The sequence below is a fragment of the Colias philodice genome, chromosome 1 (assembly GCF_061535455.1).
Source record: "Colias philodice isolate Cphi_HAF_F1 chromosome 1, ilColPhil1 Martin Lab GWU primary, whole genome shotgun sequence".
Taxonomy (NCBI): Eukaryota; Metazoa; Arthropoda; class Insecta; order Lepidoptera; family Pieridae; genus Colias; species Colias philodice.
The window spans coordinates 2,487,342-2,507,045 of NC_143086.1; the positions used below are offsets into that span (position 1 = coordinate 2,487,342).

General features: G+C 32.6%; 1 protein-coding gene across 1 annotated transcript; it reads right to left on the reverse strand.

Annotated features, from left to right (window-relative positions):
• Positions 1-629: 629 nt before the first annotated feature.
• Positions 630-8,626, reverse strand: LOC149491031 (uncharacterized). The gene is made up of 2 exons (XM_089697880.1): positions 8,584-8,626; positions 630-3,285 (listed from the first exon to the last, which is right to left on the reverse strand). The coding sequence occupies exons 1-2, from the start codon at positions 8,596-8,598 to the stop codon at positions 697-699; spliced, it is 2,604 nt and encodes an 867-aa protein (XP_089554006.1). The 5' UTR covers positions 8,599-8,626; the 3' UTR covers positions 630-696.
• Positions 8,627-19,704: the final 11,078 nt, after the last annotated feature.

Here is a 19,704-nt window from a genome sequence, read left to right on the forward strand (position 1 = left end):
GTTAAAGTAATCATCTTCATTCTTTAATATTATTCACCTTTTTATAATTAATTTTTTTCTCTTTAATTTATGGAATCTGTGTACCTACATAATTACGTACACACACAGGAAAAACAGTAATTTACGTTATAGTAATACTTAATAGATAGTATTATATATGTATTACTATAATATATAATATTAGTATTATATCATCTGTGGTAATGTGGAAATGGTATTTAAAGTGTATATCGAATGGTTTAATGTGTAAACGTCTATTTAATATTCTGTTCTCGTCTTTAACTTATATGAATTCATGAATAGACATGAATATATAAAGCAAGGTTAATGAATACCTACTCCAAGTCAGAGTTAATTTATTGTGATAGTTAAAATCATTATATGGTGTAAATTCTTGAATTTTTAAGATTCTTAACATTAAATCTTTTATAAAAACATCTTAACTATTTAAATATGATTAATTGTTTCATAATATGATTAATCTATGAATGTTTATAGGACAACTAATAACGAAACAATGCAATTAAAGTAAATAAGTGCATAATTTCAAGTCAATTGATAAGTGTCAGAACGTTGTAAATGATTAGATTTTTAAATAAATTATGAGTCAATATTTAAACAAAACATGATTTTTTGGATAGTCATTTATTTGCATCCAAAATTAAAAGTAACAGTCGTCGTTACATAGCGTTAAATTTACAATACTTTGAACTGAGGTGTTCCGTAAGTTTCGTGGGGAACACCTTGACTAGTAGAGACTAAACTTGATCCAGCTTGGTTGGCAGATAAGTTGCTCACTGTAGTTGGTTCGTATAAATCGGCTAAGGAGGATCCGCTGGCAGATGATAAACCGTTTGAACCAGAAACACCGCTTCCAGATCCGAAGGAGACTGTTGAGCCAAATCTGTTGGAAGCTAATCCAGATCCAACGTTACCAGTGTAAGTACCGAAGCTTACGCTTGGCTTTGGCGTGTAGTAGGAAGAACCTGTGCCTTGACCACTGCTGCCGAAAGAATATTTAGATGATCCAAAGCTGCTGCCTGAACCTAATGAACCTAATGAAGAACCAGAGTAGACAAGTGGCTTTGTGTTATAGTAAGATGAACTCTTTTTTGAAGAAGAGTCATAGTTGTATACTGATCCACTGCCAGTTCCACTAGCACCAGATAATCCACTTCCAGAGCTAAAGCTTGATGATGATGAGTATTTGTTGGATCCTGATGATGATCCCAGGTTATTTAATCCAGAACCGCTGTTGACGCCGAAAGATACAGCGGGTTGAGCAGTGTAATAACCAGAGCCGAAGTTACTACCTTGATTTGCGCTCTCACCGCTGATTGATCCAGTTCCGCTGTTTGACCCAAAGGAAGCACCTGAACTTGATCCTAATCCTGAGCTTGAACCTGAAACAAAGGATGAGCTTGAGTCTTCACTGCTTGACGCAGAGCTAGAACCACTCTTGGAGTCCGATGCAGATCCTGAGTTAGATTCTAGACCACTTGCTTTGTTAGATTCTAAAACATTTCCTGCGCTAGATTCTAAACCACTTGCTGTGCTGGTTTCTACATCACTTCCTGAACTAGATTCCAACCCAGCTACAGAGGAACTGCTTGAAATTTTTGAATCATTTTCATTAGTGTTTGATTCTGCGCCAAATCTGTTGTTAATCTTCTCTTGATCTTCTTCGTCCTCGCTAGAGCTGACGACGCTAGCTACAGTTGAAACGCTTGAGCTGGGTGTTACACTGATTACGGAAGATTCCTTATTATACAATGAAGATCCAAAGCTAGAAGCGGAACCAGTACTAGAATCAATATTATTAGAGGATAACTTGTTTACAGTTATTAACCCGGATCCTTTATTTGAGTTTGATTGAAGACTGACAGCTGATGGCGATTCACTTACTGAAGAAAATTTATCTCCAAAAGAAGAGGATACTGCACCTGAGTTTGATGAGCTGCTTACGGATGATTGGGACGATCCGATCAAGGAGTCAAGTGATCCAGAGCTGGATTCATCAATACCCTGGTTAGACGAGCCTACGATGGTGTACGGGGATCCTTGACCGGAACCTATGTTGAAGTTTTCAAAGGAGGCTTTTATACCACCCTTGTTATAATCACTAACAATGTTATCAATAAGAGCTTGAGACTCGGCCTTGTCGTTGTATTTAACGAAGAATACTTCAGGTTTGGATGGTGCCTTTGATTCGAATTGAGGAAGAGCAATGTTCTTAGCATCTTCTGGTTTCTTAACCAATACGTATACAATAGTTTTTTCTTCCTTCTGTTCTGGCACTGTGATAATTTGTGGAGCTGGAGCGGGTTGTGTTGGGGCCTTGACGAAAATGATCTTGTAGTGTTTTTGTGGTGGTGGCAGCACAATAGGTTTACGTTGGACAATTTCTGGTTCCTCGGGTGCTGACCATACGTAGAAGTGCTTAAACACTTGTGTTGGTTGGTTCGAATTTTGGATGTAATATTCGTTTTTCACGCCTGTCGAATGTTGATGTTGGTATTTACTTGCAGCTTCATAGTGACTACCAACATTGTCTAAAGCACTCGTGTCAGATGTACTTTGGAAAGTAGATTGATATTCAGTTAGTTGATGACCTGAAGATCCCACACTGCTGACAGCTCCGGGTACATTTCCTAAAACGTTGTAATTTGAACCACTTTGTGCACCATTGTAATAACCGGAATTCAATCCTGATCCAGCGTTGTAGTTGGATCCACTGTTTGAGCCGGAACCGAAAACGTTATATCCAGAACCACTTTGTGAAGCACCATTGTTGTAATAACCAGAGTTGTACTGGCCGGAGTTTGATTCAAAGGCATATTTGCTGCCTCCAGATGATCCGAAACCATTTCCAGAGCCGCTGCCGGAAGATCCAGTAAGGTAAGCTCCTGACTGGTAGCGATTGTTTAATGCACCAGATCCTAAACCAGATGAGGAGCTGCTTGAGCTGTATTTGCCGCTGTTGGACGAGCCTTGAACATAACCAGAACCGGCGGCATTGCCTGCATTGTATTTTCCAGAGTTGAGGCCGAGGGCGTAGCCGTTCTGGTAGCCACTACCGATGCCACCCAAAGAGCCGCTGCCTCCGGAGCTGTAGGAGTTCGAGCCACTCGAGTAGCTGGAGCCTGACTGGTAGCCAGAGCCGGACAGCCCGCTGTTGTATTGACCGCTTCCTAATTGGTATGTAGGCAAGCCGAACGACGGCGCTTTGTATTGGTAGCCTTGGTTGACATCAGCAACCACAGCTCCAAGAGCGACCGCGAGCACCTGAAACAACGAAAAGGACAATTAAAATAATAACGTTAAGATATCTGTCAATTGTGATGCAGGTATGGAATAAGGTAATTCCCGTATAAAAATATCAATGGAACTTTTCTATTATTATATTGGAGAAATTACTGACATTTTAAATAAGTTAGTTTGTATTTTGCGCTTATGTTCCAGATATATCTCTTCTACAAATATTGAATTTAATTAAGGGATATTCATACATATCCTTTTTTATTCGTTTGATAACTAGTTAGATATGTAACTACGTTTTCACGTATCTTTTGGCAAATTAAATTTTTAACAATGAATACAACCGCAAATGTCACGGATGTATATTTTTTGAAGATATAATTAACTAGGTTTCCGCCCGCGGCTTCGCCCGCGCAGTCAAAGAAAAACCCGTATAGTTCCCGTTCCCGTGGGATTTCCGGGATTACGTCATTTTCCCGGGATAAAAAGTAGCCTATGTCTCTTCTCGGGTATCAAAATATCTCCATACCAAATTTCATGAAAATTGGTTCAGTAGTTTAGGCGTGATTGAGTAACAGACAGACAGACAGAGTTACTTTCGCATTTATAATATTAGTATGGATTGAAATAAAATTCAGTGTCAATGAGTTCCTGTGAATATGAATCGATTCACACCTTTGTTCACTGTGATTGTTCACACCTGACTTTTTGTCCTCGAAGTACACTGTTTTGTTCCGATTGAAATTGTATCAATTTGTTAAAAATCAATTAAATAGGACATAGGACATTAACTAATTAACATTATTTTTTTACACTATTTTTACATATAAGTCCTAGGTCAGAACCGGATAAGTGTCACCACTACCTAAAAATCTAATGTCGATATGTTTAAAATGCATCATTTTATTAACCGACTTCAAAAAAAAGGAGGAGGTTATCAATTCGGCCGGTATATCTTTTTTTTTAATGTATGTACACCGATCACTCCGAGGTTTCTGAACCGATTTACGTGATTCTTTTTTTGTTTGATGCGGAATGGTATCGAATTGGTCCCATAACAATTTTATTCGGATAGGCCCAGTAGTTTTTATTTTATGAGCATTTTTGTCTGATCTCGATGACTTAATTGAAATGTAGCAAGTAACTTTGATTCACTTCCCGGTAACCGATTGAGCTGAAATTTTGTATACGTATATAAATTGGATTGCGATAAAACATGATCATGACATAGAGCTGATTTGATGATGGAATCGGAAGGTGGCCATAGGAACTCAGTAATATATTGACTCAACTTTATCGAGTTTGGTTTGATTCGTGTTGAAAAATACACTAAAAAGTATTAAATAAAACGTTAAAAACAACCGACTTCAAAAATAAAAAGGACTTGATATAATTACTTACTACATATTATTTAGATGTGCTATTTATTAAATTGGTTTGAAGTCGGTGCCAAGCAATAAGCACTTAGTATTAAGCCCGTGCACCGACATCAAACCTTTTTAGTAAATAGCACATCTAAATATGTAATATGTAGTAATTAATAATATCAAATCTTTTTTATTTCTCACTTTTCCGTTTTTGAAGTCGGTTGTTTTTAACGTAATTATTTTTATACCCCTATTGCGTACCTAACGCGTGCACTTGTAAATCTCATTTCAAAAAACGCACTGTATTTAAAAACGCATATTGTATAGTGTTATATTATCTGTGGTAAAAGATGTGTTTGTTTATGGTCAGTTCAAGGTGGGTCTCGGTGAGGTTTGGACATTGCACAACCCATGTCTCAGAGCATTGAACTTCACTGTAATAACATGGGCTAAATTACGGCTCCATTTAAGCGAGTTAAAATACGTAAATTAATGTCTTGTTTTCCTTTACGTTCAGAAACCTATAGTTTATGTACATATGTTATTGGCATTACCTCCTTTTGTCATAGTAGGAAAATGTTTGTGATTTATAAAGATAGATGGAATTTTGAACTACATAATATCTAGATTCTAGGTACTTTCTTAAAGTTACAGCCTAGTTAATTGAAATTATAACAAAGGTTACGTACGTTTTCTTTGTTTACGGCGATTATAAATTTATTAAAGAATCGGAAACTCTAATAGTTACGTTTTTTATTCTTACTTACTACGTATGTATATTTTGTTGTTAAGTTTTACATTGGTTTTACAATAATTTTTATCCATAATTGATATTAAAGTTACCAAATGCCAAATGTATCTTATTATAATATGTATACGAATATTGATTATAATTTATTGCAATTTTATATGTAATTATTTCGCAATCAAAACATAATATTAATTTGTAAAGATTTTTATGATTGTTCTTGCCCAAGAAATATATTTATTTAGTATTTTTATGCACCCACGCATAATTATCTAACATGCAGCTATAAATTTGTCTATATAAGGAAGGATTAATTCAATTTTTGTATAAATATTTTTAAACGTGTTTTTTTTCGTTTGTGTTTTTTTTCATTAAAAACTAACCGGTTGACCCTGCATGTTTTTTATTGATGGTAATGATTTTTTTTTCTGAAAATCTATACAATGTTTTATTATCCCCATTATTTAAGTTAAATTAAAATCTTATGCCAAACTCTAACGTTTCGTCCAATCGATTGAGTATATAAATGTAATTTCATCAGTCATTTGAAATATATATCTTACGAATAATATTATAGTTTTATGCACTTACACGATTATACACACACTGTGAAAATTTAAGGGAAGGAGTTTCATGCGGAAGTAATTTATAATAAAAGAACGTCGTTGATATTTTATATAAAGGTTTTTCCCCATTCTCAAAAGGGCTAAGTGACCACAGACAACAATTATTTATCGGGCAATTACCACAGACAATATATTTAATGCCGCCATAAAGTATAAACCATATCGGGGATTTCCGAAATTTTAAATATTTCAACAACAATGTGACCAAGGCCAATTTAATAATTCATTAAGTTTATTGCTGTCTCAATATGCAAAATGTTTTCGTGTTTTCGGGCGGAAATTAAATAGGAAATAGATATTATATATTATGAAGCTTGTTAAACGTACATTATTCTCGTGTGTCAGACTGTAGACTGCAATATTAGGAAGTTTACTATGATCCTGATGGTTAATTTTTGATTTATTATTTACCCTGACACTTCGAGATTTTCGAAATGTAGCTAGGAATTTTCTGGGCCACTTACTTTTTATGGGCATCTTTCCCTAGCCTGAGTCCAAGTTTAAATAGATTATTCACAATAATATTTCGCCGTCCCCGGAGAATAACTGCTATTACCTTAGTTTTAATGTGATGCGATTTTTGGAATCTACGTAGCATAATACATCTATACATTTTTTGTAATTTTTCTCCTCTTATTCACAAAGTTATATTACAATAATAGTAAATATTACAATAAAATTCACTGCTTTTCCCAGAACATATACTAGAAAAAAAAATATAATGATACATAGTGAAAAAGTTTCTTTACTCTTTATGTGATAATAACTTTTACAATCCATACTAATATTATAAATGCGATAGTAACTCTGTCTGTCTGTCTGTTACTCAATCACGCCTAAACCACTGAACCAATTTTCATGAAATTTGGTATGGAGATATTTTGATACCCGAGAAAGGACATAGGTTACTTTTTATCCCGGTAAAATGACGCAATCCCGGAAATCCCACGGGAACTATGCGGGTTTTTCTTCTGTTTGTAATTCTTTCGTTTGGATAATAAAAGGTAATAAATTATCTACTATCGAGCCTTTTCTCAGATAGAACGCGTACTTAGCGTGCGTCAGAACGTTGTCGAGCTGTATGAAGTTATACCTAGTACCGCGTAGTACACAACTACGCGTCATAGTGCGTCATCACGTAGGCGCTTTGATGCGCGCTACGCGTTCTATCTGGCAAAGCCTTTAGTGGCCACCATTTGTAATAATGTACTCTATGGTGGCCACTACCCCAATTACCAATTAGATACCGATCTTTTGTAGACTTAAAATCGTAGCTATGCTCTTTTCTTGAACGCCCTTATTTCGTAATCGGGTTATTTTATATATAATTTTTTTATTTTATCGTATCTTACAGCATTTTTTTATATTTTCGCGGTAGGTTAGCTTAGAAGTGGTTTATTTTGCCGTGATCCAGTTTTTAAGACTAGTAAGCTTTAGCTCTTTTGAGCAATTATAGTGACCGCCGTGGTAGGTAAATGCAAATTACTATCGGTCGGTATTTTGTTGCTAGATCTGCTTAGTCTATTTTTAGTTAGGGTGGGTTTTATTACAATAATTATTTCCGCAAATTACATAATTTTTAGTTTTATTTTATTAATTTTTTTAAACTAAAAAATTAATTAAGTCAACCTCTTTGTTATAATTTTACAATTAGTATTTAGTTTTTTTACGATTAAAATTTCATTCGGATTTTTATCACACTATAAAAATCAGCGAAATTTTTAAATTGCTCCTCTAGATTAATTTCAATTACCTACCAATCAACGCAGCAAAATTAATTTTTGAAATAAAATTAGTTTTGTAAATACTGACGCCTTGTTAAGATAACTAATGAAATTATTATATTGTCACCGATCCTTGATAACTGCACAAAGTTTGATTAAATCTGAACGTTTTAAACGTTCATATTTCATGGGTCCAAATCGAGTCTAAAGGAGTCAGTTATATTTGCATACAAACTTATAAAAATACAGGTGAAGATATAAAAAGCACGTTTAAAAAACAATCACATAATTACAATTAGATGTTAGTGATAAGGATCCATAATCTAAATCGGGTGTAGGTATTTTAAACTAAGACACTGTTACGAGATTTTCAGATTTTCTTAATAGCACATATGTATTATTGCCTCTTTATCAAATCGGTTAAATAGTTCACATATCATGTATTTAAAATAATTATTAAAATTAAACCATTAGTAGGTAACCCCAAAAAAAATATCTTAGTTCTTTATCAGTGAAACAAAAATTTTAAAGCAGGTAACATTTATATTATTGTTACAGCTAGAAAAAAAAAAACAAAATTAAATTCGCTTAGCAATAACCGTCGCGGTTCGATCACAAATGAAATATATCACTGAAAACTGTTACATAATATCTAAACTTAAACTAAATTATGCACGCTAAATATTATCTATGGTACATAAATTGGTAACACTGAAACACACAACCGACAGTTAATTTAAAAAATAAACACTACAAAGTTAGCGCAGATTAAATATTGAAAATAAAAGTAATTGTCAAATGTCAAACACAATACCACAGATAATATTTAGTATGTAACTGAGAAAATAATAGTTACGCACCCAGATAGTAAACATCTTGAGGGTCACAGACGAATACCGACCCGTGAATGTTGTTTGTGTGTCGAAATCCAACTTATATAGAGATCTGGTGCTCATCTCAAGTACAAGGTCATGAGGAACCGGTAACGAAAGCTCTCGCCGTGAAAATGCAACGAAATAAGTGTCATCTATTATCTAACACTGTGCTATAGGCAATTACGCAATGGAGATTATTTCGTTATGTTATAACTTTGCATTGTTGATAGGTTAGAAGTTAGATATTTTAGTCTTTAGACAGGACCATAGGTACTGATATGGTGAAGCCTGAGCTTTACATTGTTATTGATAAAATGTAGTATGGACGATTAAAGTTTCGGAATCTTTGAAATTTTATAGAAATAATAAAATAAGTTAATCATTACTTAATATAAGAAATTTGAAAATATTAATAAATAGTTTTTAAAGATAATAAAAATAATAATATTGGTATTTTATAAATTATTGGGTACCTATTACAGTTAATCTTCGTAATACCACAGCCTGAGTTAGACCAAACATCTGTGAGAGATTTTAAAATATTCTTTCGATAAAAAAGGAATATTCTGTATATATTCATCAAGGTGACTTCTTCGCATTTGTTTTAACTCATAATATGTACCTATAGTCCAAATACTAATTATTGATCTTATTCGAAAGTGGAACACGGAACATTTGTTTTAAGTGCTTATTATTTTTTAGGATTTATAAAATAGGATATATTTTATAGACTTGAGATGAAAATATTATTTGGCATTTGCACAAAATATGTATTTCCAAAATATTTAAAGCACTTGGTGTGACTATAGATTATAATACTTACACGTATATATTTTGAAAAAAAAAAAAGTAGTATTCGAAATGATATTTGAGCTTTAAGTTAACTCTCACGCATATGACGTAAATTTTATATCATGAATGTAGGTACAGTTTCTGACCGTTACATATTATAGAAATAAAATACATGCATAATACAATACTTTTCGGTTCTAATGCCTTATTTTTTGATCATCCACATCCTAATCCGTTTATTAAATAAATGAAACATACGTGCACAAAAAGAGCTGCTTTATGGCTCTCTAATAAGCCACCTCTTCTACGTAACCTTAGAGTGATTTCCTATGACCGCTTGCGGGGGTGGGGCATATACAGGGTCTCACCGTCCGCGTCGGTATACTAAGCTCAAAGGAGGTTATAGTTTTGCATACGCTGAATACGTTAAAATACTAATAAAATTCCAGACGCATTTTTTTTCAAATAGATGAATTTTTAAAACTCTATGTGTATACCCCTAACAAGCAACCCGCCCAACTTTGCCACCCGCACGTGAGCTCTCGTTTAAGATTATGTTTTCATAGACAAAATGCTCACATTAGCGAAGCGGTATATGGCAGCTGAGCGAAGCTAGAGAAGAAAACATGGATTTTATTGTAAGGAAAATTTTTTTGACGTAATTTTGTTGTTTAAGTATTTTTAACGTGATCAGAATATGCAAAACTACAATAACACAATAACAATTACAAGGTTACAAGTCCCTTCGCGCTAAGTATACCGATAGTGGGACACCTGTATATTACGCAGTCTGTATACTGATTACTGATCGACTTATTTACGATCCTGCCAGACTAATTTTTTTTGTCCTCTCTGGGATTCGAACCCAGAACCCCTTAAATTTTGGTTTTATCTGCGATAAACCACTTTTGGCGCTCTTTTTTTCTCGAGATAAACGTTTGATTTTGTCACGATAAAAGTGGTTTATCGCAGATAAAACCAAAACTAAAAGTAATTACACAAAATGCTCTGACAAATATCTTGCAAATGTTTTAATATAATTGTTTATGAAAAAAAAATCATAATAAGTATTACCATGTCAAGTAGAAAACGTAAAAGTGTGAAAATTAGAGCTAACTTGGTGATTTTTTTTTATCGAGTAAATTTTAATATTTTATGTTTTTGATTAAACAGAATCGTTGAACATATCGTCTAGTTTGATATATATTTTATTTTTTAGATTTGGTCTTGCATATTACACGTATCATCTAATAGAAGATTGGTTATTTTGCTTTATGCGCCCCCTTAAAAAGCTTATAAACACCTCTTCGGTTCTAAACTAATATGTTATTAATAGTCATTATGTTAATAAAAAAACGATATTTCCCGCCAATGGCTGTCAGAAAATGTTATGGCCCGAAATGTTTTAATTTCAAATTAACCAAATAATTATCATGATAACGCGAACAATCCTTGGCATGAATCCTGCTATTGATGTAAAAAACTATAAAAATGTTAAAAAACACTACAAACTAAAAAAAAAATATACATACATATGTATATCTTTGTTTTACATCATCGTTTTATAGTTGATTAAATTGTTTCTGATATAAAAACTATGACGTCATTTTTTGCGGATTTGCAAAGATATCAAAATATATAAGTTACAAATTGGTCACAAATATGAAGTCATCGTTAATTCCCTATATTAGTTAATTATAATATTCAACGCGCTGGAAAAGATAAAATTTGGTTTTAATAATGAAAATCCAAATTTTCAATGTCGTCCAATTTTTTTTGTATTGAATTGAATACTCTATAGAGTCTAGTGTATTAATTTGTCCTGTAATTCAATAACAGTCAGAGGCCGAGAAAATATTAAGAAATATTTATTACCTTTATTAAATATTTTTAATCCGGCCAATGACCTTTGATGATAAATAATTAATTAACAAAATACGTTATCGATTTTCAATATGTTATTCTATGGATTTACATAAGAAATCCTATACTTGTTCGTACGAATTATATTGAAATTATTAGCATATTGTAATCTGTTAATTCCATTTTATATAGTGTGATGATCTATCTAGTCACTAGTTAATCTGTTTATTAATAGAGAATATATGGATCCCGGTATACAACGACCTTCACCCGGTTAAAGGATGAAAAGTATTTTATTTCAAATTGAATATAATATTGCAAACCATATTTTCAGACCGGAATGTACTGTAATTAACAATTTTAAATTATTTTAATTAACAATTTAAAAATTGTACATTTTTAATTGTTATTATTTGTAAATACAATCTGGAGTCCGTACTTAAATTGTATGTTACTCCAAAATCAATATTTATTCATAAATCAAAACCGGGGAAATTACAGTTACTATAGAGTAGGTATAGATGTTCTTTTGTTACTTTTTTCATTCACTCCGCACCTAACTATTGACCCTGAGACACGCTCGTTATGGCAGAAGCTTTTTGTTCTTTATAAATGTCGGTGAAACGATTCGCTTATAATTTATATTCGCATAATATGACACGCGTAATACGCAACTGTTAATATCCTCACGGAATATAATTAATTTCTGTTAACTTTTTGCTGATCGCATGTGAATTTACGTGTAGAACTCGTATAGGTCAAAGGTGCATATCAGTTATTTGGAACTTTGACTCTGTGTTTGATGGCTATAAATTATCTTGCGAGTCCCAGATGGATAAAATAGGAGAATTCTGTCCTATTAAAATATTAAGGAGTTGTTTTATTACCTACTAGCAGTCCGCCCCGGCTTCGCCCGTGGTACATATTTACGTTTTCTCTACGTAAGAACCATCCTCGTACTTCAAGGAATATAATAAAAAAAGAATTAACGAAATCGGTTCAGCCGTTCTCAATTTACTTATGCGCTTACCAACACATTTTGGGATTCATTTTTATATTATAGAAGATTACATTATTTTCATTGGTTTTAGGTACATACTTACAGGCTAAAATTAAATAAGCTAAGTTGTGCCCTGCGGTTTCACCCGCATTGCTCCGCTCCTGTTGGTCTTAGGGTGATGATATATAGCCTATAACCTTCCTCGATAAATGGGCTATCTAACACCGAAATATTTTTTCAAATCGGACCAGTAGTTCCTGAGATTAGCGCGTTCAAACAAACAAACAAACAAATTCTTCAGCTTTATAATATTAGTATAGATATTAAAAAAAACAATGAAAATTCAAACAAGTTTAACTTTTTACTTTATTCTCGAAAGAGGAGTGAGTTCGAAAAATAGTAATTCTATAATATGGATATTATCTACGGCGAGGACAAACCGAAAAAATCTGAGAAACAAGGAATGGAGCAGTATTAGTGATCCGGTTGGTTCGTCTGCGGCAAATATTTGTGAAGCAAACTATATTAATAATATTTCTTATTCGCGGGTTTTTTTTTTGTTGTCCAGTCCAAGTATACGGATACAGATGCGGTGTGAGATTGACTCATTAATTTGTTTTCAATATATATTTTATTATTAATATAATAATGTTCTTAAAAGGTACCTATGCGAAACGGGAGTGCCAATTAGTATTGGGACAGTAAATAATATAACGAGGAAATATAATGGATTTTTTATAATGTTGTACCTATTTTCATGTTTTCATTTTATGAAATAATCATTATGTTGATCATCATCAGTCTGTCTATTTGTCTATAAGCTTATTATGATATAGACATCATAATAAGCTTATAGTTATACAAATGCAGTGATTTATATTTCTCAAACAGCCGCACGAATATATTCAACCGTCCGACTCGCACTTGGCCGGTTTTATTTTCATTGCAAAATCTACAACATATTATATGACTTTAAAAGCATATCTAAGAATGAAAAAGATTCTAATATTTTATGGAAGTACAAAAGAAATAAAAATATCAAGACGCTTCCTTTGAAGGTCCGGTTTTTTATAGCTTGCTTTAATTAATTATAAGTTTATATTTTCTAGTATCAATGCATATTTTTTTAAATATTATTTTATAGTTGAATCAGACACAAATGATATGCTTATGTTGTTTAACCGTCTGTCTGTCTGTCAGTTACTTTCCTTTCCCGTAAGAAATTCCTCACAAACTTTCGCATTTATAACATGAGTAGGACGGAAAATGCACTAATTTTGAAGGTCGATCTATTTATAAGATATACCCGGCGGCATCTTGGAATTATAATTACTTCTTCCACTTCATAATAAAAATAAAAAAAAACTAAAGGTGAAGCGCGTAAATCACTCTTAGATAATAAACAGTCTCGAATTCTAATGTATTCAGATACTAGTGACCCGCCCTAAGTCACTCTAATGTTACAAAAAAAGAGCGTGTGTGCCGAGCGTGTCAGAAGTGAAACTTCCTTGGCAAGATTCAAAGATACCAAAATCGTCAACCTACTCCATGAGGTGACGGTATTGCCATGACGTGACCTTGAAATTTTACTCTCAACACGCCTAAAGAAGTTTCACTTCAAAAACCAAAAACGATTTAGATATACATAATTGGTTCAGACATTGCTTGCTCTGCTCCTGTTGGTCTTAGCGTGATGATATATAGCTTAAAGCCTTCCTCGATAAATGGGCTATCCTTACAGCATTAAAGCTATCTAACACCGAAATAATTTTTCAAATCGGACCAGTAGTTCTTGAGATTACCTCCTTCAAACAAACAAACTCTTCAGCTTTATAATATTAGTATAGATCATCGAGATATTATATGTATATGGTATAGATTAAATATTATCTAATACGACAAAATTGGAATGATAGCCTGGGGTCCTTTGAATGACCCAGTGACTCCTGTTAAAGCGTTGCGACGGAACACAGTGGTGTTTTCGACATTACCCACGGTCCTCCCCCGGGGGTCATGGGCATTAATGCAAGATTTCCTTACGAAATCGTAAAAAATCATTTGAATGTCTGCAATGCACAGACAGCATACAACAACGCTTTATAATATTATAATCACGTGGAGAATATCACATAGGCTTGATGATACTAGTAAATCATCAATATGAGGTCATCAAACTTTACGCGTGTATATCTACTAAGTAAAAATATATTAATTGAATGTTTATTTGTTTTTACTATTTTTTATCTTATTACATAATATAATCTCCAAGCTGTAGAGAACACGTGCTGCTTTTTACTGAAATAATGGTTCAATTTCGGTGTAAAGATTTTTCATTACGTTTTCATTTTGATTACTAGCTGTGCCGCGCGGTTGCACCTGCGAGCGAATATGGGGGGGGGGGTAAGAAAGTATTTATATAGCTTATGTGTCATTCTGATTGAGTATTATTTCCGTTTAGTGGTGAGTTCCCGTGAAAGTGTAACAAATATATTAAATATATCAATCCTTTCTAACTATCCCATAATTACGATATTAGTAGGATTTTGATGTCGAGTGAAGGCGATTTATAGATTTAACCTTTAGAAGGAGAGAGGTTCATTTGTCATTATAGTGAATTTCTTTACCCCACGAGGAAATCAAAAAAGCTAGCATTGAATTATTTCAAACATTTGCTTTTAAAAGATTTTGACAAAACAAATTTAAAACTTTTAAGAATTCATGAGACCGTGCATCTTATAACAAATCACTTATAAAAATGTCTAATAATATACTTATCTATTATTTAAATACACACGGAAGTCTTGTATATGCAAGCATTTTATCTAATAGAGTGCAAAACAAAGGTTACCCCATATTTTAGTGCAAAATATTTCTTGTGCTTGCTTAATTAGTTTTATATTATCAACTTGTTTTATATTTATTATTTTGCTTTTCTTTATAATGTTTGTTCAAAGTATATTTCCTCGTTTAAAAATAATACAGAATTTTCAAAGATAAATGGGATAAAATATGTACTTATACTTATATATTTACTTAAATATAATATATCTTTCATATTATACATATTGGTCATAATATATAGCTTTTTTATTATTATAAACTTATATGATAAGAATATTTCTATGTGGACTCATAAAGTATAAAGAAAATATAAACGCTACGGAAGTCTACGAACCCACAGAGTCGTTTTTAGAGGACGCCTAAGGTTTCGATGTGACATTAATATAATATCAAATTACGTGATTCTTTATAAATAATATGTATATATATCTAAGAAATAATACCAGAAACGTTATATTAATTAATGTTTTATTTAAGATAATTTAGTTTTTCTTTTAAAATTTCAAAGACCAGAAATTCAAGTATTAAAAAGTCTACCTTGATAAGAACACCATTGTTAAATAGTTTATATTTTTGTGGGATTGTAGTATGTAAATATATTAAACTGCTTTGCCCTCTATATACATAAAATACGTCATTCTTGAAAATATTTTTTGCCCTTGAATCTAATGTAGAGCTTATTAAAAGTTATGTCGATACTCGATGTCTATGTTTGTTAATTGCTTTGAAAAATTATTATTCTCTATTCTAATCAATCTGTAAAGTGTGATGAGTAATTGATTCCTTCTTATTTTTTTTTATTATTATGAAATATATCAACCATTGAATGTACATAAAAATATTAAAGAATAATATCGATTTTGTAATTCTCGTTCTATCCTTATTATACATGTAAATTACGAACTTATATCCTACCCGGATGATTCGTTGATAATCCTAAAGTATGACGAATCTCTAATAAATATCATAATAATAAAAAATATGTTATCTTGACCGCATTTTGGCGGTCAAACGGAAGCTATGAAATGCACCTGTTAAGCCGCTTGCTCATTCTTTTCAACACAAAAAAAAACATAGCAGTCAAATGGTAAAGTTGAACATTATCAGATCTATTATAATCAGGGGCGTAGCTACCGCCGTATCTGCCGTATCAATTATACGGGGCCCCCGCGCCAAGGGGGCCCCCAATGTGCGCTTTTGTGAGAAATCTTTACTTCCTAAGGGCCCCCAAACAAATTTTTATACGGGGCCCCGCCAAGGCACGCTACGATTCTGATTATAATGTCTGTTGATTTCATTAAAATTGATGTTTTTTTTACTAAATTGATCAAGTTTTATAGTTTTAGTCTGGACCAATTTCATGCAACAGGTCAGGGCCTTTAGACAAACGTACCTAAAGCCATGGAATAGAAACTGCTAACGCTAATTATTGACATAAGCTCATGACATTTTGGTAATGATTCGGTCACACTACCAACGATGACGACGACCACGACCAAAATTCCAATCTTGCCGAAATTTGTTCAAAATAAAATATTAAAATTTCCCGTCATACTGGTACTCAGAAAGAAAAAAAAATTGAGTACAGTTAATATAAAAATAGGTTTTTTGCGATTTTCGCCGAGACAGTAAGTTAATCATATAATTACCTTTTACCAAAATTGTAATTCATAAAATTATCTATAAAAAACTTCAAATTCATTTTTATCTAGGAGCCACCGTTTCAACGAAAAATCTATTTTTTCATTCGTTGAGCTCAAAAAAAAATTCCAATCACCAGAACGACAGGAAATTTTTAATATTTTATTTTTAAGTGTGTTTTTCACAATTTTGTTAAATTGCGACTAGATGAAAATTTTGTTTGTGGTCGTCTTCGTCGTTGGTAGGGTGAACAAATCCTTAGCGAAATATCGTAACAAATAGACCGGGAGATACTGACACAAAATTTCGAGTCATTTGTAACAGGATGGCGGTTCTACAGGGGTCTTAGTACGCAATGACAAAAAGAAAAATGATGGTGTGAACGCTGGTACCGGTGGGGGAGTCGCGTGGGCGTTAGTCGAACTCGTCGGAAAAATAGCGAAAGTCAAACGATTTGTAACACAAAAATTTTAGAATTTACCGATAGCCCATAAAAAAGAAGTAGGCGGTAGTGTCATGCCATACTTTTCCGGTATGACTTACAGCCGATATATACCGACGCGAATGTGTTGATTTAAAAAAAACAATTATTCAACCATTTGTACCAAGCTAACTTTTGCACAGGTAACCATCGTCGTGCAGCCATTTACGAAAATCGCCATGCCATACTTTTCGAACGATTCCAAATGGTCGCCATACCGCCGAAAATCTGCAATTTTTTTTTATTTCGCCTATCTTTTTGTACCAGTATTGCATTTGGCTTTTTGGAGGGTATTTGATAAAATGTGACCATTATTATATTTGCCATACTTCTAGTAGGGGGAAAAAGTGCTGTCATACTTGAAAAATAAATTTATTATTAATTTATATAAGTGAAGATTTGCAACACCTAGATCTTTGAAATTTTGTATTTATATTCGTTGATCCTCAAACTTACAGGAAAAATAAGTGCCATACTGTTACAAATCGTTTGACTTTCGCTATTTTCCGACGAGTTCGACTAACGCCCACGCGACTAAGCCGCCGGTACCAGCGTTCACACCATCATTTTTCTTTTTGTCATTGCGTACTAAGAACCCTGTAGAACCGCCATCCTGTTACAAATAACTCGAAATTTTGTGTCAGTATCTCCCGGTCTAAAAGTATCGCTAGCGGATTCTATTCCATTGCGTTTTGACGTTTGGCTAAAGGCACAACAGTTTTTGACTTATAATGTACACAATATTGCATGTTCCTTTATAATTATTATTCTTCAAAATTAATAAGAAATGAAAATATCAAACAATCGGAATTTCCCCAATTCAATTATCCATTTTGAGATCTAAATGAAACGATTGTTAAAATAATGCGAATATATGATAATTATATAGCCCCGGCGTTTATTTTATTATTATTAGAGCATCTAATAATCATTGGCAGCTCATTTGGATATCAAGTTCGACTCATATAATAGAGTTGGTATTATTTTTATTGTCAATTTGTGTTGAATATATTATGTCTGTTAATTACTAAAAGAAAAAAAATGTTACGCAATATTCGATAAAACCAGGCTCTTAAAAAATATGTACACTTTACATGTGTAAATGATACTAATGATATAAATAAACATAGCATCAGTTTAGGCCAATTAGCTACAATTCCGCCAAATGGGCAAGAGCTTTAGGCAAGAGCTAAATCAAAATCCAAATAAAAAATGTTGATATGACGGCTAATATATAAATAATATTAAGCTTTTGCACACTCATTTAGTCTATAATATGTACTATCTAATATCTATCTAATAGTCATGAAATTTTCATTAACACAGAGTCTCTGAGGGCGGATTTCCGCCTTCAAGCGAAGGCGATCCGATTTACATCCACGTATAACTTACGTTCTATACCTGTAGATATAAACAATTTTATAGAAATAAAATTGTAAAGTTTGTTGATAATTCATTATTTTAAATTAAACGAAAATTCTTCCAATCATTCTATAGAAGTGACTTCTAAATTCTATTCTTTCTTAGATACAGTTTGATAGAGTTTGAAATAAAACATCTACTAAGTATTTAAAAAAAAAGTTTTTGCATGTGGTGTTAGCCTTTAAGTAGCTGTTGCATTTATATAAGTGATTTTGTGTTCTTGTTTCTGTATGTTTGTGTTGATGTAAACAACTGTCGGCTGACCTTAATTAAATAAATAAATAAATATTTATATTCCCTCAGTTGGGTTTTAGTTTCAATAAATAACTTATTGTATAGTCGATTAAATAATAAAACCAGTCCTAAACTTGAAATTAACCCATACCTACTTAATTTGGCAAACGACATTTTTAATAGACCTTAGGTAATATTTTAAATTAGTAGGTAACTTTTTATTTTCTTTATCATCTTCCTTATAATTTATTCAAAAGCTGTTCTCGGTAATATAAAAACTAGTTTAGTATCCGGGTGGATTTTATTCCACTGAAGTATAAGGCATGTTACAAACGAGGCGATATTGAAAAACTATTGGGCAACAATTGTTATTCTCAAGTTCAAAGTTCAAACATTTATTCAACTAGACTTCGCTTAGAAGTGCTTAAGCGCTTAGAAGGGCGGAATAGTAAAAATACAAAAAAAAAGAATTATCATTACAAATGATTAAATATGGTTAGTAATTAAATATGGCCACCACCAATTTCTGATATTTTCATATAATATTATGTGTAATTTCAACAGAAAGAAGTTGTGAATCGAGCCTTTAGTTAAGTTTTTTAGATAGTGTTATAATCCATATCACCATGCACATAACATTGACATTTGACATTGATTGCTTTTTTCTAGGAAACCATACGAACAAGAAGTATAAAAGTTGTAAATTATTTTTTCCCAGACGTCCATTAGCGCGGCTTTCACATCGTTAATTGGGAGTATTGATTTACTCTCATCCCTCTTTTGTTTGCACCATGTTTGTGCAAAACATAATGCGTTGTTGTTTACGTTCTAG